Source organism: Lutra lutra, chromosome 6 (assembly GCF_902655055.1).
Source record: "Lutra lutra chromosome 6, mLutLut1.2, whole genome shotgun sequence".
NCBI classification, from domain to species: Eukaryota; Metazoa; Chordata; class Mammalia; order Carnivora; family Mustelidae; genus Lutra; species Lutra lutra.
Window position 1 is genome coordinate 152247551 of NC_062283.1, and position 27944 is coordinate 152275494.

The window sequence follows — 27944 nt, forward strand, 5'->3', positions numbered from 1 at the left end:
GAAGCACCTGAGTGGGAGACACGTCTGTACTGCATTTATTTAGAAACTCACAGTCTGTAAACTTGGAGGGACAGTAACTCTCGTCTGGCTATGTCGCTCACTGACCCTGGGGGTGTCTGCGGACTTGCCTGCGCTTCGGGTTACCCGTGGGTACGACTATAGCGTCACACGCACTGTCGTCACATCCTTCCGATTTTTAGGGACAGCAGCGCCCGTGGGCACAACAGCAGGTGGGAGCTGGGGGCTCTATCTACCCAAGCCTGGTGCCGCTGGCCGACGACGTCTCCCTTGCGTCTGGCGTTGAAGGATTCCTACGTGCACACTCTCCATCCCCACCGGAGACACGGTGGGCTGCAAACTTGTCAGAAGAGAAAAAAACCATACAGAAGCAGGTAACTATGTGTTGTGCTCAGGACGGCTGGAAACCGCTGACGCCGCTGGGAAGAATCATCTAGAAGCCCAGAGGCACGCGGGCGTGCGTCCCCATCACATGGCCGTCTCCATAACCGCCTCCTCTGCTGGCTTTTTCTGTTCTGTGGCAGCTGGCCTGGCCAGGCTCTGGGCCTCCAGATGCTCCACCGTCCCGTACGCCACCATGGCCAGGCTCAGGACGCCCAGGAGGATGTAGAGCTTGACGTTGACACACAGGAACGTGCTGTACCCAAACGCGACGGTGAAGCCCAGGGCCTCCCATAGGCGGTAGTTCGAGAAGGCGGCCTCCTTGTCCTTCTCGAACAGCACACCGTAAAGCACTGTGGGGAGACACGGCATGAACACGTGGTTGTGAAACCTGAAAGTTTCCCATTACTGCTGAAAACAGGGCAGCTTTTCTGCTGCCCAATTCTCTCAACAACATCAGGAACGTTTCCTTCTCAAAAAGACAGAATTGCGTTACGTTGGGGATTAGGGAAGTCTGGAGACAGTCTTTAGCTGTGAAGAACCAGGGCACATAAGAGAAATGCAGAACTTGTGCAGGGGGAGCCCTGGGGGGAGCCCCGTCCAGCCTGTCCCTCGGTGGGTGAGTACGCAGGAGAGTAAAGTAGGGCTCAGAGGCCCAACCTGGGTCAATGAGGCATGGCCCTTCGCTGGAGTCTAAAAGCAAAGACACACACGGGCAGCCCGAACCCCAGGACCTCAGAACATGACTGTGTTTGGAGCCAGGGCCTATAAAGAGGTGATGAAGGTAAACGAGGTCACTAGAGAGGGCCCTCATCCCACCACTAGTGTCCTTATAGGGACAGGGGTCAGGACACAGATGTGCACATAGGGACGACCATGCGGGGACACATGGAGAAGACGCTGTCTGCACGCCAAGGGGAGATGCCTCAGCAGGGGCCAGCCTGCCCGCACCCGGCTCTCCGACCTCCAGCCTCCAGAACTGTAAGAACAAAACGTCTGCTGTGTAAGCCGTCCACCCGTTGCGCTCTGTGGACAGCCCGAGCAGGAGACCGTAGTCTGATAAGTGCTTCCAGAGGAAGGTCAATTACTGCTGTTCCAGTTTGCAGGATGGGAAAATGGTGGAGGTTCCTGGATGAGACCAGAAGCCCCTCTCCCGACCTGAGTGGGGTGGCCGATGGACGCTGAAAGCACTCAGCAGAGACATGCCCTTCCTGCGGGATGGGCGGTGGTGGCAGGGAGGGCCCTAATGGACGTCAGTGCACAGTCCTTTGCCAGCTCTCTTCCTGTTCTTGCCTCTGCCCATTTCCTCCTCCCCACATTTCGCAGGGGAGGGACATAGGGAGGAGAAGCCTCTCCGGCCCTGGTTTGAGGCCAGAGCAGCGAGGTCTCCTACAATCCTGCCTGGAAATGTCAACGCTGACAAGGCCCTTGTTGGCATTTGGTTACTCGGCTGTTCACCTACCATGGGAGGAACCAGGAGGATGAAGCCATCAGAGAGATACAAGATCAGATATACATCATAAATGACTTCATGCACTTGGAAAACAAGAGGCCGTTGGAAGGCTCAGAAGAAGGGGCTCTTCTTGTCCGAGACTGTGATGTGCCCGTTCTCACGAAAGCACACCCACGAGGATCTAATAACAGAATCTGGGATTTAGTGACTCCTAAGCTTATTTTAAAGGTTTCTTGTTTGTCTTTGTACAGATGGCCAGCAGGTACAGGAAAGATGTCCACCGGCAGGAAATGCCAATCAGAACCACAATGAGATCCCACCTCACTCCTGTCAGAACGGCTAAAATCAACAACGCAGGAAACCACAGGCGTTGGCGAGGACGCGCAGAGAGCAAATGCTCCTGCACTGTTGGTGGGAATGCAGATGGGTGCAGACGCTCTGGAAAGCAGGGTGGAGGTTCTAGAAGTTAAAAATAGAGCTGCCCTATGGCCCAGAAATTGCGCTACTGGGTATTTATCCAAAGATACAGAAATACTAAGGGTACATGCGCCCCTATGTTTATAGCAACATTATTTACAATCGCCCAGTTACAGTAGCAGCCAGCGCCCAGCGACTGCTGCATGGGTGAAGACGATGTGGGTGTTTATATGCAACGGAACGTTATTCGGCCACAGGAAGGAATGAAACCTCGCCATTTTGGCGGGGAAGGGGCAGATGAGGATGGGGAGAGAGACTCTCAAGCAGGCCCCACACCCAGTGCAGAGCCCCCTGCGGGGCTTGATCTCACGACCTTGAGATCATGACCTGAGCCAAAATCAAGGGTTGGATGGTTAACCAGTGGTATATGGGGACATTCTGTACAGTCTTTGCGACTTTTCCGTAAACTCAAATTATTCTAAAATAAAAAGTTTATTTAAAAGAAAAAAAGCCTTGCTCCTGCCTCGTCCTCCCCAGGAAGGCACGGGTGGGAGTGACCAGAGGCTGACCTCTGACCACGTGTGAAGGTGTGGACGTGCCATTGGGCCGTCCTGTTTGCTTGGAGAAGATGGGCCGGTGACCTGAGCCTGTAACGGGGGCACGTTTTCTGTGTTAATCAACACAGACAGCCCTCTGGCCACTTACATTGCAGAAGCGTATTTTTAGACCAGAAATTCTGAATCTCAAACAACGGTGCCATCTTTGCTGAACCGTCAGAACAAATGAATAGATGGGGGTCCGCAGCCCAGATCGGCAGCCCCGAAGGCTGCAGGAGCCCCGGAGCCCCGTGGGAGCGCTGGGGCCTCTGGTCGGCTTCTGAGTCAGGTTTTAAACAGAGAAGCCGTGGCGGAGAGGAGGGCTAAGTTGCATGGAACCGAGTTCAGGCTCAAGAATTAGGAAAGGGCAGGACTCGCCTTGCCTATCCTCCCAGACCAGAGACACGCGTTTGGGGAAACTGAGGGGAGACACCAACCTGCTGTTTAGGAAACCAAAACCAAGAGAGCGCTCTAGTGGGGCGCGGCAGAGGGCACACACTAGGACCTGGGGACGGGCGCTGCAGGGACGCGTGTCTGCGGGGAGCCCAGCGCGGGTCAGCACGTGCGGGACTCAGGGATGAAAGTGACCGTCCCCACGAGGAGGACTGAGAGCTCAGACTCCGGAAGAAATCCTCAAGCAACGACAAGAACAATTTTCCCCAATAGCTGATGTGTCCTTGAAAAAAATGACTTTTTGTCTGCACGAAAAGACAGAAATAACTCCTTTCACATCTGTGCCCCTATTCCAGGGGGTCTGGCTTCAGGCCACCCGCTGTGCTGGACCATCCCAGGCTTTGCCGGGCCTCACCAAACCCCATCTGCACAACCTTGACAAGGCTCAGCCTGCCAGGCTCTTCCGTCCTCGGCAAGAAAAGGACGGTGAAAGACGTCACCATTCCTGTGTCTCCGGGAGAAAGAAAGCCAAGCATTTTCACGGCAGTCGTCCGGAACATCTAGAGGATTATGCCTGGGGTGTTCTGGGACCCCCTCCCCCTGTCCCCTACCTGACTTGTAAGGTGTAAACACTTGAAAAGTTCCCGTGAGCTTGGAGGCATTGCCTAACACTGTGGGAGGCAGGACAGCGTGCGTGTGCGCTCCGGAACGCCCTGCGGCTCTCACACCTGCACGCGGAGGCCCAGAGAAATTCTCTCCTGATGCTCCCGGAGGACGTGGCCTGACCCGGCTCACAGTTCTGGGCTGCCCAAAAAGTGAGGGTGTTTCCATCTCCCATTCCTCACGGAATCAGCACGTCTCTGCAGGGACCCTCCAGCCCAGCCTGTGACAGTGTCCGTCCCTGCTGCAACCGCGTCCGATCACGGCCCGGAGTCCACATGTGCTTGTCAGTGGCTTCGGGAGTTTAGCAAAGACACCTGCACCCGCGGGGCCGTTGGGAGGCCGGGAAGTCTGGACCCCTGACTCCTGCAGCACCGGATTTGTGCAAAGACGTTTTTCCAGCTGTTCTATGAGCCGGCCACAACGCAGCTCGCAAGGAAGGGGCCACCGCCGGGACACCGAGGCCACGGTGACCGAGGTCCTGTGTGCTCCTCCCTGGAGGCAGGGGCAGCGGCCAGGCCCCTGCCCTTGTGTTGTCTGTGGATTGGCCTGACCCACTTTCTAGCCCCCACGCGTTTCCCGGCTTGGGGCCGGGCAGTGATGTCACTAGGGGAAGAGGCTCTCCTTGGAGCCAAATCCCTGGGCCCAGCACTGGCTGCCCATCCAGGCTGGAGATGGGCCTGTGGGAAACGCGGGCTGTTACTTTCACTCACCTCTCAGAATGGAAGCCCTTGGCCACCGGCCTTACACGCATGCTGCCGCACCCCTGCGTCCTGCCTCTCCTCATGGCATCTCCGACACCCCTCAGCCACGGCTCATCTCACCACGGAGAGCACGACCCATGGCTGACACAGGCGCCCTCCCAGACACCCCACCCACACGGCTGCTGCTGCTGCCCACATCAGCCCCTGCTCCGATGGCCGCTGGGCCTTCCAGTCTCCCGCTGGTGTGCCTGGACCTGCCGCTGCTGTGTGGTGACCATGACGTCCCTCCTGCAGGCGGCCCTCGGCGCACAGCTCCCTGCCCAGAGCCTGAGCGGTGAGCCCTACACACAACCACGTCTTAGAGCTGCGTCCCCCAGCACCGTCCTCTCTCTGCTCTGGTTGTCTGCCCTTCATACCCCATCCTGGGGACGCTGCACCCGAGGCCACACGCATCCCCCTCCCCCGAGCTGGCCCTGTCACTTCCTGCTCGACCCGCTTCCCCTCTCCTCCTGCTCCACGCCACGTCCCCCTCGATGCCGCTCTGTCTTCCCCAAGTGAATGCAGCAGCTCCCTGTCCCCCCATAACCCGAAGGGGCTGACCTTGCCGTTTCCCACCTGGACCCTTTCTGTTAATTGCCCCAACGGGGAGCAAATCTAGACCCCTCCCCAGGCAGCCTGGGCCTCCATCAGGCCCCCAGCCTCTCCATCTCACCCCCAGCACCTGGCCCAGCCTGTCCCTTCCGCATGTCCCATCTGCTATGGCCAGAACACTTGTGTCCCCCAAATTCATAGGGTGAACCCTAACCCCAAGGTGTCCGTGTTAGGAGGTGTGGCCTCTGGGGGGCGATGAGGTCTTAAGGGGGAGCCCTTACAAGTTGGATTTGTGTCCTTGTAAGTCTCCAGAGAGCTCCCGTGTCCCTCCCGCCAAGTGAGGAACAGCGAGAGAGGAGAAGGCGTCTCCACGAGCCAGGAAGTGGCCTCTGGCGACCCAGACTCTGCGCCGTGGTCTCAGACTTGCAGCCCTCCTCCCAGCTCCCTGGCCTCCCATCTGCAGCCCGGCCCCAGGACAGTCAGCCAGGCCCTGACTCAGGCTTGACCTCCAGACAAGCCGCACTGACCGGCCCTCAGTTCCCCAAAGACTGCGACCCGGTCCCAGCGCCCCTCTTGGCTGCTATCACAGTGACCTGCCCGTCTTCCACTCAGCTCTCTCCCCGTCGGGGCCGAGGGTGCCTGGAGGCCTCTCCAGCCCCATGGCTCCAGCACCCAGCACTGCCGTGTCACTGCACAGGGACGCTCTCCAGACGGAGAGCCACGAGGGGACCACCATTCTTAGGGAAGAAAGCTGTCCCGTGGGTCATTTCCCTTTTTCACGTCCTGGGCCTGAATAAACGCTCCAGTCCAGGCCAGCGCCCGGAGCACCCGTGGTCCCTGTTTGCCTCCTGCTCTAGGCTCGCTGCAGGTGCCACCTCCCCAGGGAGCCCTGGGAGGGCGGGTCCCCCGCCTGCCACGTGTCCCCCACGCTGGCCCAGGTACGGACCCCCGGGGGGAGACTCACCATTGTTCTGTGTCTGCCAGACGGCGTCGGCCACGCCCCAAAGCCCAGAAAAGACGAAGAACACGGCCAGTTGGCGGGGGTCAGGTCTCCAGAGCAAGAGGGCGACAATGCAGGACAGGTGGGTCACTGCACCTGCGGGCGCAGAGGGCGGAAACCGGCAGGACGTGAGCGTAGACCCCGGGAGGCGTGGACCAGGCAACGCTCAAGGAGCCTCTTGTTTGCTTCAACGTGTAAGTAATGTTCCCAGAAACGCTCCCAACCGCCCTCCGCCGCTGGAGGCTGACACTGAGCGCGCCAGCAGACCTGGGAGTGCGCCCTTCACAGCCCCTCGCCGCCGCGCCGGGTGGGGGGGCCGCTCTGCCCACCTTTGCCCCCACCCCATCAGCGGGGCTGGGCCACGAGCCCCTGGACCTTGCAGGGGGTCTCCTCGTGCTCCAGACGAGGAGACCCCAGAGTGACAGAAGGGGGGAGTCGTTGACCCCTGGACTTGTGGTGAGTGCTGGGGGCGCGGGGACGGTGCTGGGCTCCCCAGCAGGTGCAGATGTGAACAGAGAGGTGGGCAGAGTCCCCCAGGCTCGTTCCTCCTGACTTGACACCCATGTCGTGAGTTCTGGCCTTGTGATTCCTGTGGACACTGTGGCATCTAGGACGACGGGTCAAAGGGAGACACCCGCCGCGTTCGCCGTGGCTGTGTGGTCCAGAGCAGCTCACTACCTGCTTTGTTCCTGAATTCCCTCATCTGTAAAGTGGGCAGTGTCCCCTCCCCAGGGCGACCAGAAGGATGAAACGGAGAAACCTAGTCTGATGACGTGGCCCCTGGAGGGCGCTGACTAGTGTTTGTGGCCTCTTTGCTGTGTCCCCGCCACAGCCACGTGAGACCTGGACTGGGCGGCCTGGTCGTGGTATCGTCAATGCCCCGGCTATCCATGCTGCTGTGAATCTTCCCTTCCGAGAGACCAGAGGGTGAGGTGCGCTTAGAGCGCAGTCTTGTCCCGACGGGCGAGGACAGGAAGCCTCCCACAGGGCCGCGCACACTCAGCCCGCACCCCTGAGTGCTGAGCCCCGCGTGCCCTTCCACCCGCCCGCCCGCTGCCGCTGCTGCCCGCAAGGGGCCACGGGTCCGCCTACCCAGCGCGTAGAGCGTGATCCTGCCTGTGTGCTGGGAGAGCCTTCCGTACAGCACGGAGCACAGTGCGTTGGTGGCCGAGAAGCAGATCATCACGTACCCGACAAACTGGATCCCGAGGGCGCAGGTGGTGTAGGACTGCGGGGGAAGCACAGGGCACATTACGTGGCCGCGCGGAGTGCGGTGGTGGGTCTGGGTCAGGGATGCGGGTGGTGCTGGCACGAGTTCTGCCGTGGGACGGCGGCCGTGCTGGGTTGGCCCGGACCTTCATCTAGGCCTCGAGGCGGCCAGGGGAGGACAACATGCCCAAACCGGGTGGGAACGAGCGAGGACGGGCCCTGCACCCGGTCGTCCCCACACGTCCTTCACCGTGTATCACGGAGGTCCTGTGAGCTGCGTGAGGATCTGGGCAGCTCTGGCTCCACTCACCGCGCGCTGACAGAGCTGGGCAGGACGAACGGGGGGAGCACAGAGGACTCTCGGGGCAGCAGAGCCTCCCCGTGTGACACCGTGATGGTGGACGCGTGTCCTTATGCACGTGTCCATACCCAGGGAACGCAAGCACCAGGAGTGACCCCTGACGTGGGCGATGAAGACGCATCATGGCAGGTTCACGGGTGGGAACAAATGTCCCCTCTGGGGCAGGACACTGATAGTGGGGAGGCTAGGCCTGTCTGGGGCCGGCAATGTGGGGCCCTCGGCTCCTTCTGTCCACCGTGTGGGCCCCAGAAACAGCTCCGCAAATAAAATTCCGATAGAAAAGCAGCAGATGTGAAGGAAATGAAGGGACTCTCTGTGCAGACAGGAGGAAGGGAGTGTTCCTGCACCAGACGGCCTGGGTACTGAGTGACCCCGGCCTGGACCCGGGACAGCCCGTGCCGCCACTGTCCCCAGGCAGAATCAGGACAGACGCACAAACGAGTGGGCTGGACAAAAGCTCTGCTGCTTTGGGACAGCGGGGGCCGTGGCTGAGTCACATGCCACGTGGCCAACAGCAAGGCCCACGGGAGGACCGTGGCCAAGTGCCAAAGGACTGTTTTGTCATTTTTGTCCTCAGTCTTTGGAACTCCAAGATTCTCCATCAAGACTGTCCCTGGAGCAGGGGGTGCCAGAGAGAACCCAGGATGCACGCATCCTGCACAGGGTGTATGTGTCCTGAAAGAGCTGGGGTTCACTGGAAATTCGGATTTAACTGGGCATCTGGCTAGCTTGGCACATCGGCTCGTCTACCTGGGAGCGAACTGCGATGGGCACGAAGCAAGAGAAGTTTTCTGGTCAAGGAAAGGCAACCCTCAAAGAGCGGCCTTATTCCCGGCTCTCGGCCCCTCGGCTCCCCAGCCCCAACCGGCACTTTCAGGAGAAGGCGTCTCTGTTCTCTACTATCCCCGTCTGAGGCATCCCTCCCAGGGCACCCCGTGACCATCTTCAGGACAGGACACCACACGGTGGGGAGCCCCGGGGGACGGGTGTCTCTGCTGGCTTGCCCCTGAAGAGGCCTTCCCTGTGCACACAGCGGGCAGGCCGGCATGGCACAAGGACATGTTCTACGTGATGGCTCCTGGAGCGCTTGGGCCCTTGCCCTGAAGACACATCTCCGGTGAGAGCCAGTCCCCGGAGTCAAGGCCAAGCTCTCGGGGAACGGGGAAGAGACTGGACGCTGAGCTTCTAAACCCTGAACCTGCTCTCCGGCCCCAGAGGCTGCGCCTTCCACTCGGCCCACGGGCAGGGGGCCCCAAGACACGGGGGTGCTGGGGTGCACGTCCTGACGGGCTCCTGCGTACCCTGGTGTAGTCGCCCGCGAGGAAGGCTTGCTCGAACCCGCTGTACACCGGCAGCAGCACCAGCAGACGAAGGCGCTTGTCTCGAAGAAGCCTGAAGGTCGACAGGAGGGTGAACCAAAAAGGTAATTTCTTCTCTCCTTCACCTTCCTGCTGAGCGTCCTTGATGGGTTCGAGGAACACGGCTATGAGCAGGACCGCCAGGACACCGCTGCCTGGAGGGGACACAGAGGGCAGGTCTGGGGCGCTCTCAGGAGCCGGGGTCTCCTGGTCGCTCCTTCTCTCTCCTTTGGGGCATCGGGTTCAGATACTAGTTTGAGGGAAACGAGGCTGCCGAGCCTGAGCAGGGCCTCTGGCCTGCGCCGCACACCCCACGAGGCCGGGGTCCTCTGCGGCCCTCACCGCCACGGTTCCCCTCGTCCGCACCCGCAGGCGGCTCCCAGCGACGGACAGTCCCCCTTCTTGGGACCGCGGGTCCTCCGTGGCTATTGTTTGCCGAGCGTGACGGTCACCCACAGGCCTCAGGCGGGGAATTGCGACCCGAGCGCCGGGGGTGCCATACACGTGCCGACAATAGGAGGCGCTGCATTTACCCGCTGTGGTGGGGTATCTGCGTGGGGGGCAGCTGGGCGAGAGCCCCCGTGCAGGGCCGCTGCGTTCAGAGAGGAAGGGCGTGACGTGGCGGTCACACCTGCCACTCGTGTCCAGGAACTACCGGCCACGGGGGTGGTCTGTGGGGGGAGCAGCGAGGAGGAGGGACGGGGGGCTTTCCCTCTCACCGTGGTGCGTTCTGAACTACGTGAGTGGGCTGACAGCTGTCCGCCCCGGAGGGACACCTGTGCCCACCTAATCCCACAGGCGTGACGGCCCCTATTTCTGCACCATGCACCCCGGTGTTAAGTGGATCGAGGGCTAGTGTTTCCTCCTTTCCCTCTTTGCCCAGAAGCCTCCTCAGTCCTTCCTGGCTTTGTGACACCTGTGTGCCTGTCCCGGGTTTCTCCTCTCCCCCACACCAATGACACTCAGTTCCCCGGGGAGCCGAGGGTTCTTCCAAGAGCCGATGCCTTCCTCGTTTCTCTGAAAGGCAGTGAAAACCCTTCGGAACGAGTTTCAGCCACGATTTCCAGTCCAATAGCTTCGACCCATCTGCCTCTAAAGGTGACCTGAATTATTTTTTTTCTCTTTGCTTCATCTCACTAGCCTGATGTGACACTGTGTGTCCTGCCACGACGTGCTGGCTGGGTGCTTCCAAGCCCACCGCGCTTACAAACCAGCCCTCTCCGGAGGTGTGGGCAGAGCCGGTGGAGGTGCGCAGAGGAGGGGAACGTCGCACAGGGGCTGGGGTGCAGAGAGCACGTTCCTGTGGCCGGGGCTGGTCCTCAAGACCTGCTGTCCTCGCCCCTGTGACTTTGGAACAGGGTTTCTAGCTTGGTTAACAAAACCACAGATAAACACCTGTGGCTACTGGCTACTGTATTGAACTTTGCAAAAGAAAACGATCCTATCGTGGTAGGGAACTGTTAGACTGCCCTGTTCCGCTGTCTTTGATTCCATCTGAAGAACACCGGACGACCCAGCTGAACTCGTTTTGCAGGAATATTTGCACTTTGGGAAGACACTCGTTCTGCAGGGACTCCACCCGCAGTGAGCACCTACCTGTGTAGATACCAAGCAGCGTGTAGATGAGGGTCTGCGAGGGACGCTGCGTGCTGTTGGTGGACGCCGTGGCCATCAGGCAGTCACTGGCCCCACAGAACAGGAGCTGCTCCTCAGGGATGGCCTCTGTGCATCGGAAGCAAAAAGGTGACGTGAGAACACAGGGAACCGATAGGACAAGGGGCCCGAGTAAGGAAGCACAGAGCTAACAGGAGCCCAGACACCCCGTCGCTGAGAGTCATGATAGGTCAAAGTCAGGGGCTTGTCTGACCACGTACCTCCAAACACGCTTGCTTCTGGGCACACATCTGTGTGTGTGATTTTACACAGACACATGTGCCATAAAGGCTCACTGCTTGTGTGACTTTCTGCACATTATGAAAATGCTCAACGTTTCCAACCTAACCAAGAAGGAGTAGGTACATTGACGTGAGAGCAGGTGTCGGGTGGAACTGCTGGGCCTGTCTGAGATTCCTCAGTAGCCATTCCGTGACCTTGGGCAGGTCGATGCCCGCCTCTTCTGAGTGTTACATCCCCTATCTGCTAGAAGAACAAAACGTGCACCTTCCGCGAGTCTCTGACCCCATCAGAGTCTCTGGAGAGAGCAGGGAGACGCCGTGCAAGAAAGAACATTTGTCATAGCAGAAATTTCCTCACATAGAACTTGGCTGCTGAGATCCGCAGCACGGAGACTGAGCGGGGGTGGGAGGGAGGCTGAGAAGCCTCAGGGGGATCTGGGGATGCCTCACTCCTTGGAGTCTGGGTCCGGAGACCCCTTGGAGAATGAAGCTCGCTTGTCTGGTGTCTTTAAAAGTAAAGATGTTCACTCCATTTTGTACCAGTCATGTGTTAGAGACTGAAGCTTAATCCCAGTTCCTGTTAGGGTCTGTCAAGGTCAGCAATGAGTAAAGACGGGCCTCCATCCTCCTGAGGGGTTCCCTTCTTCCAACGCACTTAGCAACTGATGACATCACGTGAGAAACAGGAGGAGGATTTTGGAGTTCTGCGAAGGTGGGACTTTATAGGGGATGGCAGGATGGAGGGCCAGGACAGAGAGATAGGCGTAGTCCCGATAAGAGTCAGGAGTCAGGACTGACCCTCACCCCAACCCATGAATTAGGTTTGTGGGTGAGAATTGGTGACATTTATTTCCTCTGCCCTCGGTTTAAATCCTCAGACATCAAAGGGTGCGGATATTAAACAAATACACACGTTATAGTCATGTCTGGCCAAGGTCAGGTCAAGACGTGAATTAAGTCATCAGCTGTCAAATGTTGAATCAGTCAAGGGACAACTGGTCTTAGTGGGACATTTGAAACACTGGACAGTGGAGCAGTTTAGTGGGACAGTAAATCAGTTGAGCCTGTTCTTGGTCTGAAAGGACGGTGATGACTCCGTGAACCCAAGTTCCACTGGCAGTGGCCTCCATTTCCCCCGGGCACTGTTCTGCAAGCATTCCCCCTGCCTCCGGGAGGGCAGAGCCAGCAAGGCTGGAGAACTTGTGGACAAGACCGACCCCCAGAGCTGCACAGACTGTCCTGGAGAAGAGCTGGGCACAGGAGAGGCTGGGGCCCAGGCGGTCGAGAACCATGTCAGGTGGTGCACCTGCCCTTGTCGTGGAATAAAGACGCGTGTGAGCGGGATGGGGGGCCCTCTCGGGGGCCATCACTGAGCCCCGTGTCCTTTTACCTTGCGTGGGCGTCTGGCCAAACACCAGCGATGAGATCAGGTTGCCCCACACGCTGGACGACTGGAATATGAAAAAGAAGATGCCGAAATACTGGTTCACCACGTCTCGGCCAACTTTTCCCACCTTCTCTGCTTGCGTGTTTCCCATGATGGTGAGGTACGTGCACTGGGCGGACCACAGCGGGGCTGCTCCGAGACCTAGCACTATGGAGGTGGGAATCAAGGTGTACCTGCGAGATAAAAGGCAGACAGTGTCCCTTCCTCCTCCGTTCTCCCCTGCCTCTGTGGAGAAGGAGACTCCATGCCTCATCCTCACTAAGCTTTACCATGCTTGTGGATTAGCCAGATCAATGGGTTCCCCATCCATCGCCCCCAGAGAAATGACCAGACCCACTGCTCTTTCTGGTTCAGGTTCATTTGCAAGAGAGAAATTCACTGCCAGGGAACTTCCTTGCGTTTGAAAGCAACTACCAATGAGCTGGTACAAGTAAGGCTGAGTCTCTAACAGCTAATGTCGAAAATGACTGATTTTTTGAATCCCTAACTGGCTGGTTGGCTGGTTTACCCTCTTCACTGAAGGCTCCGTATGGAACCACTACAGCAGGATGAAAGAGAAGACTGTGAAGTCACTGGAATCGTCATGTCCTAGATCACAGTGGCCATCTCTCCGAAGAGACGCTTGACGGGTGTGTTCTTGGGAATATGCGCGTGGGGCCAGTGCTCGTAGAGCTTGGTCCCGGAGGACCCCTCCATCAGGGAGTAGGCAGAGCCCAGCCCGGGCCCCTGCACCAAGTGCAGCCCTGCTGTGTCCACTTTCTGTGTTGCGGGGAAGGTATGGTTTGGGTCCACCGGTCACATTCTGCTAAATCCCCTGAAATTCACCCTGAATGCCAGGGTCCAGTTCTCATCGCTGGGGACACAGAAGTGCCCTGGTGCAGGGAGGGGAGCTCCAGGCCCACAACAGACCTGAGGGAAGGTCGGGGCTGGGAACTGGGGGGAGAAGATGGGCCCGACCAAAGGGACAGAGACATCTCGAAAGGAAAAAAATGGGAAGAAAGCCTCCACGTTATCCTGTCCAGAAGCAGAGAGGAAAGTCAGGAAGTGGCGCTCATGTTACAGGGGAGGCAATGGGGCATCCTCGGGCAGGTGCCAGCTGAGGGCTCGTGAGCAGCTGACCCTGAAGCCTGACCCAGAAGCCGGGTGGGAGGCGTGCGGGAGGCGTGCGGGCTGTACCAGCTGGCGTAGAAGTTGCCCAGGGAGAAGGCCACGTAGCAGCACATGGAGAGGACGATGGTCCACTTGCAGCCAAACTTCTTAATCAGGAGCGGCGGGAGGAACATGGAGGACAGGAGCACCCCGCCGTACAGCGTGCTGAGTGCCGTCACGCCCAGGCCTTCCTCGCTGTATAGGCTGCTCTGTGGGGGACAAAACCACCCTGGTCAGAGGGGCCGGCAGCCAAAGGAAAGAGCGCTAGGTCAGCACTAGGTTCCTGAGACCACCAGCAACAGGCTTTCCCTGGCTGGCGGCCCCTCCCAGCTGACAGGTACGGCGCTGGGGGAGCCAGCACAGTCCCAACTCTCTGTTGGGCAGGGGAAAGCCCAGGGCCCACAGTGCTGGGGTTGTGGTGCGGCAGAGGGCCTCACACCTTCTGTGACATCTGCTTTATCTGTAGGACAGCTTTGCACGCCTCCCCTTTAAGGCTGAGAAATGGGTGCTGTTTTCCCCATGGGAGAGATAAGGAAGGGACGTTGTCTCCTTGTAGCCTCATATGTGCGGCTAGACAGGCGGACTTTCAGGTTCCTTCCTAGCTGCTGTGCCACCCCCTACCCCTGACATGACAATGTTCTGCGACAAGGGACCCTGCACTGGGCAGGTGCAGCCCCCGGCACTCCCTCACTGTCATTCCGTCCACTGTGGACCCGCACCCTTGGGCTGAGCTCTGACTCGGCCCAGCACCCACCACTCCGAGGTTCTCTCTTCTCCCTCGCTTCCTTTCTGGCCTCACCCCTCAACGTGCGGGACCTTCCTTGTTCTCACTTTCCAAAGGGCTCCCATTCTTCAAGGGCAGATCAAGGGTCTCCAAGGGCCCCTGGATAGCACCATCCGCAGAGACCTCTGCGTCGATCCTGCGCTGGAATGTCACCTGACCTCTAGCCCACACCACCTGGTGACCCGCGATGTCACCCCCGCTGACAATGATCCCTGAACACGGGAAATGTTCTGCTCTTTCTGGATCTCTCCCGATGCCTTGCTCAAAGCAGGGACATAATGGTATTTGTGGATTAACTGGAACTGAGCATGACCACAGCTAGTGCCACGAAAATTCTGAAATCTGCCTGGAAGATGGAAATTGAGTGCTTTGCTCTGAAGTGGGGGTTATCTGGAAATTCCCGCTTGTGTGGAGTCGGGGAGATGGCTCAGCCTGAGCCTTTTGCTTCCTTAATACAAATGTAGGAAATCCAGTGCTACTGAGCTCGGCTCCCCGTACGCTCGTGAGAAGGAAGCATGCAGCCTTTCTGTGCCCTGGAATTTCTCGTCCGCACACTCTGCTGCTGCAATCTGCAAAGGTATCTTGGTCACGAACAGTCAAATCTGACTGCAAACCACTGAAAAGGAAGACAGATTTCAGTAGCCAAAGTGGGAATCAAATTTTAAAAGTAACCCTCTTTTCTACGTGAATGCCGGTGTTGAGATCCCTGTGTCTGCAAATGTCAGCAGAGCAGGGCGTGCAGAACAATCCAGAATACTGTGGGAGGATGGGTATGTGTGCCTGTGAGATCTGCATTAGGCAAGACCCACTCGCATGAGCAAGTAGGACGTTCACTCAAGTCACTCAGCAAATACATCCTTAAGCACTTGCCAGGAGAGGCCCTGTGCCCTGCTCTAGTGAAACCAAAGGGAATTACAGCAGCCCCGCCCTTCCAGGAGTGCGCGGTGGACCCGAGCTGCCGGGGGTCAGGGACACCAGCAAACAGACCATTGCAATCGGGCCCGAGTCCTGCAAGGGGCGCTAGCCCAGGACAGCGGGAAGACCGTCGAGAAGGCGTGAAGACCGTATGGGATCGGGAGGACGAGCGGGTAACGGGAGGAGGGGAGGGGGTGCGGGAGGCAGGAGTTGTGGGAGAGGAGCTGCCTGGGGCTCGTCCCAGGCTGAGAGGCAGCAGGGAACATCGCGCTGCTTTATCCAGAGCCGTGAAGCTCCTTTGGGGAGGCGAGGCTGGGAAGCCTGCCGGGCTGCTGCGGGAGGGGTGCCAGCTCCGGCCGGGGGAGGGGGTCGGATCTTCAAGCCCACGGAGAGCCTGGGGCAGGAGGCAAGCTGGAGATTAGATGCAGCACTGCCTTCATGCCCTGGGTTAGCCATCGACTGCCTCCTGTGTGTCGAGCACTGTCTCAGTCAGGGGGACAAGGTCATGGAGCAGTGACCTTCCTTCCAGCGTCGCGGACTCACGGGCATACTGCGGGGCCTGCCACAGCATCGGGGGAACACACACAGGTGTGCCCCTTCCAGAGTTCAGTCCCAGGGAGCAGGGAAAGGGGCGAAGGGGGTGACATCCAAGGGGAGAGCCCAGTGACTTGCAGGTGACCATTAGCCACAGGAGGGAGAGGCCACAGCTGCTACAGGGGGAGGCTGTGTAGGTGTGCGCCTGGTGGGAGTTCGGATCGGGGATGCCTGGGACCTGTGGGGATGCCTGGGACCATCTGTGCCACCCCTGGAGGCCTGAGAATGAACTTGACCAGATGAGAGCCGAAGGAAATGACAGGGACAGGCAGGAGCCTCCAACATCGTGGGGACGCAGCCATGCCTAAGGTCACATCTGTCCATGTCATCTCATTCTCTCACCAGTAGGCCACTCCAGACTGGTGGAGACAATGGTCCCCGTTAAACCACGGTTACGTATTCAAGATCAGCACGCAAGGAAATATGGTGAGTTAGGGCTGGGATAGAAGACAGAGAGGTGGACGGGGCAGACTGCCCCACGCCAGAGCTGGAGGTCTGGTCCCCTAACATCTCTGCTCTTCCCAGGAAGAGGGGGTCTCCTCAGCACTGACCGTGATCACGGGCAGACCGGGGAGGACTTGGGTGTGCGGGGGACAGGGCCATCTGCTCTCCCTGAACCGCGGCCACTGTGCCAACTACACTTCAAAAACACAAGACAAAACAAAACAAAACACCTATTTGGGGAAACATACAGCAAAACTACTCCCGGCACACACGGCCCCTGCTGCAGCTGTTAGAGAGGCCCAAGGGGGAAAGACTGCTGTGGGGGACAGACTTACAGAGACCAATTTGTCCAAACTTTGTCCGAATTCACCATATTGCCTAACCAGGCTTAGAATCTAGAGTTTAGTGAAACCTGAAAAATTCCCATTACTACCCCAGCCACAAAGCCAAAGTTGTGAAACCATAGAATTCACAAAGACTCATCCCGTGTCTCTCCCTTTAACTATCCAAAGGCAAAGAATATCTTATCTCAACACTAACCCAAGACCCACACCCCCGTCCAAGGGTCGAGTGCACACTCCCCCGCCCTGCGGTCCTGCCGGGGTGGGGGAGGGGCCGTGCTCCCTCGCACACGGGAACTGCCGCGGGAGAGGGAGTGGGAGCGAGGGGGTGCGGGAGAAATGCCCGGTTCCCGCCTTCCGCGGCCGTGGGGCTTCTTGGAGGCCAAGAGACAGACGCTCGCTCGCAAGTGTCCTCGCAAGTGCCTTACCTGCAGGCTCTGCAGGCCTCCGTAGGCTGTGAAGAGAAGCAGAAACCCGAAAGACACCACGAGGACATTCCTCAGGCTTCTTTCCATCGTGCGGATTCACGGTGTCAACCATCCGTGGGCACCACACGCGTCGTCCCTGAAAGACACCGGCCGGAGCGCAGGGACGCCGTCTGTACCAGAAGTCCCGTTCCCTCTCTCTGTCCTCTGAGCGAGGTGTGCAGGTCAGCGAGGTCCTGGTGAGTCAATGGACTTAGTTATTGCAGAGGCCGGGGAGCGCCGTGGGGGGTGTTAGTCACTCGTCATCTCGTGAGCTGCAATAACCACTTCTGAGCAGCGCAGAGATCAGGACGCTCACTGCCCGCGCCCACCTGCAGTCCCCCCCTGATTTCTAGATCGAGTCCTTACAGTAACAGAACGGCTGTCGTGAGAGTGTGTGTGTGTGTGTGTGTGTGTGTGTGATGGTACCTTCCGCATTAAAAGAAACCATCAGAATATGGATGTGTTTCAGTCATAAAGAATGAAATATGAGTGTGGGCTTCGAGATACACGGCTCAGTTTCTGAGAAAGACTTAAGGTGATGGTGAGACCTGAGTGGCCCGGTCCGGCTGTGTCAGACTCTGCGTGATTTTACCGCACTGCCAGAATGAAAGGAACAAGAGCACGACACCTCCTGAGCATAGAGTCTTACAGTTTGCGAAGGACCTTACATGTGTCCTTTTATGTTGTCCCATGGGCAAGCTGTGGCGGTTGTCACTGGGACTCCCAGACGTGACCAGGTGGAGAGCTGAGCTTCTGAACAGGTCACAGATTTGGGTTTTGGAAGCGAGGTGCACTGTGCAGGAGAACTTTCTGCCCTGGCCAGGGCAGCCACAGGCTTCATGTGGCCACTGAGCCCTTGAAACATGGCTAGTGCAACTGAGGGGCTGAACTCATGGCTGCACTTAAGTTTAATTAATTTAAATTTAAATAGTGACCTGTCGCCGTGTCTGCCACACTGGGCATCACCCATCTGATTTCAAACAACGTAACCCAGGGGCTCCTGGGTGGCTCAGTGGGTTGGGCCCCTGCCTTCCGCTCAGGTCGTGATCTCAGGGTCCTGGGATCCGGCCCGCCTCGGGCGCTCTGCTCAGCGGGGAGCCTGCTCCCTCCTCTCCCTCTCTGTCTCTCTCTCTCCCTGCCTCTCTGCCTACTTGCGGTCTCTGTCAAATAAATAAATAAAATCTTAAAAAAAAACAAAACAAAACAACGTAACCCATATCTCACAGCTAAGAAGCAAAATCATCTTTCACCCAATTGTCCATTCAACTGTTAGTTCATTCAGTTGTTCTTGAACTTGATGTTTGTAGCCTGACTCCAAAGTGCTGTGAAATCACCCATTTTTATTTAGTTTGGGTTGATAAGAAAAGCCTTACGGTATTGGCAGACCTAACACAGTTAGGTTACTGGCAACACTGTCCCTGCGAGCGTGCCGTTCCATTCAAAGACCACGATGGAGCCCTTGCAGCGTAATTTACTCTTGTGAAAATAACACTTTTAGGAAAATAAGGGTTTTACACACAGACAAAACGTGGATTGCCACGCTCAATACAGACGTGCAGGGAGCCTCGTCCAGTAAAAGACACTAACATGGAAACAGACGGGACCTGTGGGTTCAAATCCCAACCCTGTCACTTCTCTGCCCGAGAGTCTCACAGGAATCACTCCACTTTCCAAACCCACTTTCCTCTTGGAAAAGGAGAGTTGCGAAAGTTCAGAAAGCTAATAACTGTGAAAGCCCCTGAATAGCCATCGCGCATCGTCATCACCAGGAAGTGTTAATGGGCTGGTATGACATTCTCGCTTCCAGAGAAAATACCACTCAGGACAGTTTTTTAAAGAAATCTAATACCTAGCACAACACGCACTTTTCCACACCAGTCTTACTGATTAATGCACTCTGGCTTCTTTCTTATTTTCGGCAATGTTCTAGCTTGCTCAGTTCTGGCCTGTAACTACTCACAGTGACTTTCACTCTGATCTTCGAAGACGCAGCTGAGGTTTCTTCCGTCGCCCACTGTTCAAACATGCCAGGACCACCTTCTGGGATTTGCTCACTGACTCTGGGAGCAGCTCCGGGAGCTACCGTTCTAGCTCCGTGCTAACGCCGCGAAGCTTCTGTCTCCTCCTGTCTTTGCAAGCCATGTCCGTCCCTGTCCCTCTAGCTGTCCTTCTGGTAGTCAGGAGTTCACATGGAAATTACTGCTTTCATCCTATCTGCTCCCACTTTCCCTCCCACTTCTTCCCTTTTATCCCTCATAATAGTGACTTTTTAAATGAACCGTATTTTATAGTCTGCCCTCGCTCTCTAGCAGAACAAAATGCTCCCCTGCCCACTTTTAATGGGAAATCATTCCCATACATCACCATATAAATTTGAGGTGTGCAGGACGGTGGTCTGATCTACCTCCATTGTAAAATAATTAGCACAATAGGCTTGGCTACCGACCACCTTCTCATATAGATACAGTAAAAAGAAAAGAAAGGAAAGAGAGAGAGAAAAAACATTTTCTTGTGATGAATTCTAAGGATTTAAAAACTTCCCTGTATTTCCCAGACATGCACACAGCGGTGTCAGCTGTACTGGTCATGCTCTACCTCCTGTCTCCAGTAATTATTAATCTTGAAACCACAAGTTTGTACCTTTTGACCACCTCCTCCATTTTCCCATCACCCTCTGTCTCTGGTAACCATAAGTTCCATTTTTTTTCCTATGAGTTTGGTTTTTAAGTTTTTTAATTTTTTTTAAGATTCTACATGTACGAGAGATCATACAGTACGTGTCTTCCTTTGTCTTATTTCACTAATCATAATGCCTTCGGAGACCACCGTGTTGTCACAAGTGATACAAGTTCCATGTTTTTTACGGCTGAAAAATGTTCCATTGTATCTCTGTACACAGATTACCTGTCCATTCATTGAATGTCCATTCATTCATTAACGGCCACTTGTCTTGGCTGTTGTGAGTAATGCTGCTATGAACACGGGGGTGCAGGTGTATTTTTGAGTTGGTGTTTTTGTTTTCTTTGGATACACACCCAGAAGTGAGATTGCTAGATCATATTGTAGTTCTACTTTAACTTTTTGAGGAACCTGCATGCCATGTTTCACAGTGGCTACACCGATTTACATTCCTACCAATAGTGCATAGGGATCCTTTTCTTGACATACTTGCCAGCTTTCGTTAACTCTTGTCTTTTTTGATGGTGACCATTCTAACAGGTGTAAGGTGATAGCTCATTGTGGTTTTGATTTACATTTTCCTGATGATTCGAGATATTATTCATTTTTTCAGGTACCTGTTGGCTTTTGGTGTATCTTCTTTGGAGAAATGGCTATTCAGGTCCTTTGCCCATTTTTAAATTCTTTTTTGTTTGTTTTTGCTATTGATTTGTATGCCTTCTTTATATATATTGGATATTAATCCCTTATCAGATTATGGTTTGCAAATATTTTTCCCCTTCTATAGGTTTTCTTTTCACATTGTTGATGGTTTTTTTTCTGTACAGAGCTTTTTAGTTTGATGTAGTCCTGCTCATTTACTTTAGATTTTGTTGCTTGTGCTGTAGGCGTCACACCCAGACATCACCGCCAAGACGCATGTCAAGCAGCTTTATTACTGTGTTTTCTTCCAGGAGTTTCATGGTGGCAGGTCTTATATTTAAGTCTTTAATCGATTTAGAGTTCATTTTTGTCTGTAGAATATATATGGGCCCAGTTTCATTCTTTTACATGTGACTATCCAAGTATCCTAGCACCGTATATTGAAAAGACTGTCTTCTCTCCATTGAGTATTCTTGGCTCCCTTATCAAACATTAGTTAACTTTATAATGCTTGGGTTTATTTCTGGACTCTCACTTCTGTTCCATTGGTCTATTCTGGTTTTTATGCTGGTACCATACTCTTTTGATGACTACTGTTTTACAGTATAGCATGAAATGAGGAAGTGTGATGCCTTTTGCTTCATTCTTAGGATTTCTTTGGCTTTTGGGTGTCTTTTGTGGTTCCATATACATTTTAAGAGATTTTTTTTCCTACTTCTGTAAAAAATGCCTTTGGAATCTTGATAGGGATTGCCTTAACTCTATACATGGCTTATAGTAGTACTGACATTTATACAATATTAATTCTTCCAATCCATGAACATGGGACACTTTTCCATTTAATTGTGTCTTCTTTGATGTATTTCGTTAATGTCTTGTAGTTTTCAGAGTACAGATCTTTCACCTCCTTAAACTTATTCCTAAACATTTTATTGTTTTTGATGGTATTGTAAGTGGGATCAATTTCAATTATTTCCTTCTCTGAGAACTTGTTGGTGTATCAAAATGCCACTTATTTTCATATGTTGATTTTGTATCCTGAAACTTCACTGAATTCATTGATCAGATCTAATGATTTCTTGGTTGAACCTTTAGGATTTTATGGATATAAGATAATGCCATTTGAAAATAGAAAAAATTTTACTTCTTCCTTTTTAATTCTGACCTTTTATTTCTTTTTCTTGCCTGATTGCTTTGGCTAGGACTTCTAGTACCTTGTTGAATGGAAGCAGTGAGGTGTGCACCATTCTCTTCTTCCTGATCATGGAGGAAAATTTTCAACCTTTCACCACTGAGCATGATATTAGTTATGGGCTCATCATATATGGTCTTTATTATGTTGAGATATGTATTTTCTATGCCTAATTTGTTAAGAGCTTTTATTGAGAATAAATGTTGAATTTTGTCAAATGCTTCTCCTGCTTCTATTGAAATGATTATGATTCTTTTCTTTCATTCTGTTAATGTGATGTATCATAATGATTCATTTATATATGTCAAACTATCCATCCTCATATTCCAAATGGTAAATCCTATTTGTTCATGGTGAACGGTCCTTTTAATGTGTGGCTGAATTTGGTTTGTTAGTATTTTGTGGAAAATTTTTGCATTGATCAATTCATCAGGGATATTGGCCTGTAGTTTTTTGTTTGTTTGTTTTGTTTGTTTGGTAGCATTCTTTTTTGAATTTGGTATCAAGATAATGCTGACCTCATAAAATGGGTTTGGGAATGGCCCCCTTCCTTGATTTTTTGGAAGAGCTTGGAAAGAATTTGTATTAATTCTTCTTTGAATTTTGGTAAAATTCACTGATAAAGCCATCTGGTCTTGGGCTTTTCTGTATTGGGAGTTTTTTTTATTATTGAGCCAGTCCCCTTACTAGAATTTGTCTGTTCATATTTTTTAATTTCTTCCATATTCAGTCTTAGTAATATAGATTTCTAAAAAGTTTTCCATTTTCATTAGGTTTTCCAGTTTGTGGGCATATAGTTGCTTTTCACAGCCTCTTATGATCCTTTGAATTTCTGTAGTATCCATTGTAATGTCTCCTTTTCCACTTATAATTTAGTTGATCTGCATCCTTTTCCTTTTTAATTTGGTTAGATAAGGGTTTATATAAATTTTATCATTTCAAAGAACCAAGTCTTACTTTGGTTAATCTTTTCTACTGTTTTTTCTATTCTCTTTTTCATTTATTTCTGCTCTAATCTTTATTATTTCCTTTCTTCTAACTTTGTGTTCAGTTTGTGCCTTAAAGCATAAAATTTGGTTACTTATTTGGGATCTTTCTTGCTTCTTAATATAGGCATTTATTGCAATGAACTTCCCTCTTAGAATTGTTTTTCCTGCACCCCGCAAGTTCTGATATGCTGTGTTTCCAATTTTGTTTGTCTCAAAAAACTTTTGTGTTTCTCCTTTAATTTCTTCTTTGATCCATTGATTGTACAATTTTCATGTGTTCATAAATTTCCCAGTTTTCCTTTTGTTATTGATTTCTGGTTCATAACATTGTAGTCAGAGAAGATACTTGATATAATTTCAACTCTTTAGAATTTGCTAAGAGTTCTTTTGTGGTCTAACTTACAGTTTATCCTAGAAAATGATCCATGGGCACCTGAGAAGAATGTGTATTCTGTTGTTGGATAGAATGCTTTGCACTTGTCTATTAGGACCATTTGGTCTACAATGTTGTTCAAATCTATTGTTCCCATATTGATTCTCTGCATGATCTCTCCATTGTTGAGAATAGTGTATTGAAGTCCCCCACTATTATTGTATTCCTGTTGATTTCTTCTTTTAGCTCTGTTAGTTTTTGCTTTATGTATTTAGGCACTCTAATGTTGAGTGCAGAAATAATTACAATTGTTATATCTTTTTTTGATGTACTGGCCCTTTTATCACCATTTAATAATCTTCTTTGTCTCTCTCTCTCTCTTTTTTTTTTTTACCATTTTTAGTTTAAAGTTTGTTTTGTCCAGTGTAGGTGTAGCCACCCCTCTTTTTGTTGTTGTTGTCATTTGCTTGAAACACGATTTTCCATCCCTTCACTGTCTGTGTCTTTAAGGCTAACCTGAATCCCTTCTAGATGATATATTATTAGATCTTTTTTTTTTTTAAATCCACCCAGCCATTCTGTGTCTTTTAATTGGAGAATTCAATCCCTTTATGTTTAAAGTAATTACTGGTAAGTAAGAATTTACTACTGCCATCTATTTTTGTTTTCTGGTTGTTTTATAGATTGGTTGTTCTTTCTTATCCTGCTGTCTTTTTCATGTGTTTTCATGTCTTTTGGTAGTCTGCTTTGACTTCTTTATCATGTTCTTTTGTACAGTTACTACAGGATTTACCCCTGTGGTCATCATAAGCTGACATAAAATATATTAATTTGAAGCATCTTATTTTAAACTGAAAATAACTCAACTCCAATAAAATTCATAAACTTTATACTTTTACTTCTCCTCCCCTTCACATTTTAGCTTATTGCTATTGTAATTTACATTTTATATTGTATAATTAATAAAAGACTATTGTAGTTACAGTTATTTTTAATACTTCCTTTTTATTACTTTTAAACTAGAGTTGCAAGTGAATTATGCACACTATTACCATATTGCAGAATCTAACCATGGCTATATATTTACCATTGCCAGTGAGGTTTGATTGATGTTAATTGATGTTAATTAACATTCCTTTCCTTCACTCAGAGAATCCCTTTAACATTTCTTGTAAGGCAGGTCTAGTGGTAATGAACTCCTTTTACTTTTGTTTGTTTACTGAAGTTTTTATTCCTCCTTCGTTTTCAAAGGATGGCTTCACTGGGTGTAGAATTCTTGGTTGACAGTTATTTCAACATTTTGTGTATGTCATTCCATTTTCTCCTGGACAGAAAAGTTTCTGTTGAGAAATCCATTTCTAGTCTCATGGGATTTCCTTTGTATGTTATTTCTATCTTTTCTTTTGCTGCTCTTAAAGTTACTATTATTATTATTATTATTATTATTATTATTATTATTATTATCTTTGACTGTTGATAACTTAGTTACAGTGTGTCTCACTATAGCCCTAATTGGGTTCAACCTATTTGGGGTCCTTTGGACCTCATGGATCTGGATGTCCTTTTCTCTCCCTAGGTGTGGGAAGTTCTCAGCCAGTGTTACTTTAAATATGCTTTCTGTTCCTTATCTTTCTCTTGTCCTTTTTTAACTTCCATAACGTGACTATTGTTTCTTTTCATTGTGTTCAGTAATTCCCATAGTCTTTCTTCACTCTTTCATTCTTTTTTCTTTTTGCTCCTCTGACTGAATAATTTCTAACATTCTGTCTTCCAGGTTACTGATTCTTTATTCTCCATGGTTGATTCTACTTTTAAAATATGCTACTGAAGTCATCAGTTCAGTTATTGTATTTCTGCGACTCCTGGATTTCATTTGTTTGCTTGTTTTGATGGTTGTGATTCCTTGTTGAACTTCTTATTTTGTTCATGCATTGTTTTCACAATTTTGTTTAGTTGTCTTTTTTTTAAAAATTTTTTAAAAAGATTTTATTTATTTATTTGAGAGAGAGAGAGTGAGAGAGAGGATGAGAGGGGAGAAGGTCAGAGGGAGAAGCAGACTCCCCGTGGAGCTGGGAGCCCAATTCGGGACTCAATCCTGGGACTCTGGGGTAATGACCTGAGAGGCTTAACCTACCAAGCCACCCAGGTGCCCCGTTGTCTGTCTTCTTATATACCACTCAACTTCCTGAAAAGGATTGTTCTCAGTTCTCTGTCTGACAGTGCATAGACCTTCATTTCTTCAGGGTCAGTTACTGAAGCTTTATTAGTTGCCTTTGGTAGTGTCATATGTACCTGGTTTTTCGTGACCCTTTGTTCACTTCATTGGTATCTGTGCATCTCCTCTTCTGCATGTTACAGTTTGGCTTTGGCATGACAGCTCTTCACCAGTCAGCTCCGTTTGGGTTTCTGTGTGTGTCTGATGGTCATGTCCTTGGGCAGATGGGCCCTGATATTATGGTCTATTTTTGGCAAGGCAACTTTTCCAGCACTGTGGATGGGAATTGGGGTTGTGCTATTGGCTGAGAACAGTTGAATAGGACTGCTGGTTTGGTTCCCTCCCCAGGTGAGGATGTAGGATGGGCTCCACAGCTGGAGCCGTTGGCTTGATTTGCTGGTCAGGTTTACTAGATGGTCAGGACTGGGTACTACATTCAGTACTACATAGGACTATGAATTGTTTTCCTGCCCTGGCAAGACAACATTACCAGAGCCTGCATAGCTCACGGTTTGGGGGCCTGAAATAAACCAGAAGCCCCTGGTCAGGGGAGGCCCCTGCCTTTGCTCTGCAGAGGGGGAAGTCAGTCTGGGCTCTCCGTTCAGGTGCCCCTGTATGCAGCACTATTGCATGGGCTCTGCAGCTTCCCATGTGCTTTGGTTAGGTTGTTTACAGGCTGAGGCTATATTCAGTGATGGTCTGGGCTGTGAGTTAGATGGGCAGGGACGGCCAGGAAGAGCAGGGGAAGCAGCTCTAAAGCTGGTAAAGTTCTTTCTTTCTTGTCTTAACTCAGGCCAACCCACACCCCAAGTTCCCTGGAAGAACAGGGCCACTAGCTTTTCTCTGCAAACTGTCAGCTGTGCCTGCCCTTCTCTCCACTCCAGCACTGCTGGGTCACACAGCTGCCAGGAGCTGTCACCAAGCCCTCTGGCCAGCTGGGGCTAGAAGACACTCTGCACCCTAGGTGAGGCTATGTCTCAGCCCCTGTGCCTGGAAAGGAAGGGGAAAAGCTCCTCTCAATTTCCCAAGCAAGCTCTCCAACTGGGAGGGGCCGGGAGCGCCCCTGGGACTTGGGCACGTGTTCATCTCCCTGCTTGTGTACAGCAGAGGAAGCGTCCCTGCTTGGTACTGGCTTTGCTCTGGTGACATCGGCTCTGCCCGCCCGGCTCTTGGCTGGAGCACGCCAGGCCACACAGCTTCCGGAATTTGCTGCCAGCCCTTCTGCTCAAACGGGGCTGGAAGCCCTCTCCACGGCGCTGTGGCTCAGCACCTTGCCTGGGCGTGGGCAAGCTGGGCTCTAGGCCCAGCAGAACTCCTTGTCTGAGGAGCCAAGTCAGGCAGGTCTGTGGCCCACTAAGTTCCCCAGTCAGACTGGACCCCGGGCCTGGTTTTGCTGGTGAACAAAACCTCTCGTGGAGATTACTACTTGGGCACTGCAGATATGAACTTGGTCTGCCGAGGTCCCAGGGCTGCTGTGGCAAGCCCCTCCTCCACTTCTCCCTCACAGTCAACGTTCCCAGTGGTCAAGCCCTGCACTTTCCCCCCATAATCCCCGCCATGTGAAAGCGGATTCGGGTATCCCACAAAGGACCCACAATGCTGGGGAGCCTCGTTGTAACCCCAGGTTCCCTTTTCCCACTGGATGAACCAGAGGCTCCGGGAGACCTCTCGGCGTGGGGCTTTGCTGGCCTGGGGGAGGGACAGAGTGGTGCCGTGTGGAGCCGTGTGGCCGTGTGGCCATGTGGCCGTGTGGCCATGTGGCCCTGTGGCGGCTTCCCTTCCCCGGCACACACAATCCGTCCTGGTCTCTGAGGTGCGGCTGGTGCTTCAGCCTCACGCCCGTGTTCTAGAATCCTCTCAGGGTGGTGGTCTTTCTCTACCAGGTGTTGGCTGTTGTTCTTGCGAGAGGGGGCAAAGTCCGGGACAACCTCTGTCGCCACCCTAGTGATGGAACTCTCCCAAACTATGTCTTAGGAGATGTCCCCTGGGACCGTGCCCGAACTGTTCCTGTGACAAGAACAAGCTTATTTAGCTGATGCCACGATACTTCCCTCATAATCAGACAGCCCCGGCCTCCGCTAATTCATATATTGCTGCAGCTACGTGGTTGGGACGGGGACGGGAATGGGGAATTCCAGAAACCCAAAAGCTGTTCTGACCGGTCAGCCAGTGTCAGTATTATTAGCAGCCCGTAACGGGTGCTGTGAACCCCGCGCCGGAGAGAGCCTCGGACGGCTGAAGACTTAGGTATAAACAGCTCAAAACACCAATAATCACTTCATTCCCTACAATTAACACCCACACCTTTTCACCAGGAGGAAGAAAAATGGTTTGTGGATCTGCTTGAACCCTCATGATCCCTTACTGGGTATTCAGTGAAAGTCCCCGTCTGGCACCCAGCTGAGAACGAAGGTTCTAGAAACTCGGGGTTTGAGGGCGGTGGATTTTACCAGCCACGAGATGTCACTGCTTTGCCGACCCTGAGCTCACCCACCGCTCAGGAGTGTGAGTCCTAGAGGACCTCATTTCCCGTCGGTGAACCCCTGCGGAGAAGCTCTCCACTCCGGGAAGTCTCATCAGCGATTTGCTCTTTTGAAGAAATTACTTATATAAGCAAATTAACATCAATTTTCTTGACATTTAGACCTGATATGTTTGTTAGTAAAAGCACAGAATA

General features: G+C 52.4%; 1 protein-coding gene and 1 long non-coding RNA gene across 3 annotated transcripts; one reads left to right on the top strand and one right to left on the bottom strand.

Moving 5' to 3' along the window:
- On the bottom strand, positions 1–17484 carry UNC93A (unc-93 homolog A). 2 transcript variants are annotated; one of them, XM_047733775.1, is made up of 8 exons: positions 17139–17484; positions 13660–13841; positions 12427–12656; positions 10738–10863; positions 9085–9296; positions 7306–7441; positions 6178–6309; positions 1–752 (listed from the first exon to the last, which is right to left on the bottom strand). In XM_047733775.1, exons 1-8 carry the CDS (start codon positions 17223–17225, stop codon positions 487–489), a joined length of 1371 nt encoding a protein of 456 aa, XP_047589731.1. In that variant the 5' UTR covers positions 17226–17484; the 3' UTR covers positions 1–486. The 2 variants fall into 2 exon arrangements, with proteins under 2 accessions (XP_047589731.1, XP_047589732.1); XM_047733776.1 differs by lacking the exon at positions 17139–17484 and adding an exon at positions 16192–16455.
- On the top strand, positions 17300–27944 carry LOC125102483 (uncharacterized). Its single transcript, XR_007128140.1, has 3 exons — positions 17300–17374; positions 26061–26231; positions 27367–27944. It is a non-coding gene; the product is annotated as an uncharacterized LOC125102483 (long non-coding RNA).

What these genes read in the sequence shown, in the direction of transcription:
- UNC93A (XM_047733775.1), bottom strand. Translation starts at nt 17,225, where the DNA reads ATGGAAAGAAGCCTGAGGAATGTCCTCGTGGTGTCTTTCGGGTTTCTG. An exon ending in TGGCCAGACGCCCACGCAAG is followed by an intron (nt 10,864 to 12,426) that starts GTAAAAGGACAC and finishes TCCGATGCACAG; the next exon opens with AGGCCATCCCTGAGGAGCAG. An exon ending in GCTGCTTGGTATCTACACAG is followed by an intron (nt 9,297 to 10,737) that starts GTAGGTGCTCAC and finishes TGTCCCCTCCAG; the next exon opens with GCAGCGGTGTCCTGGCGGTC.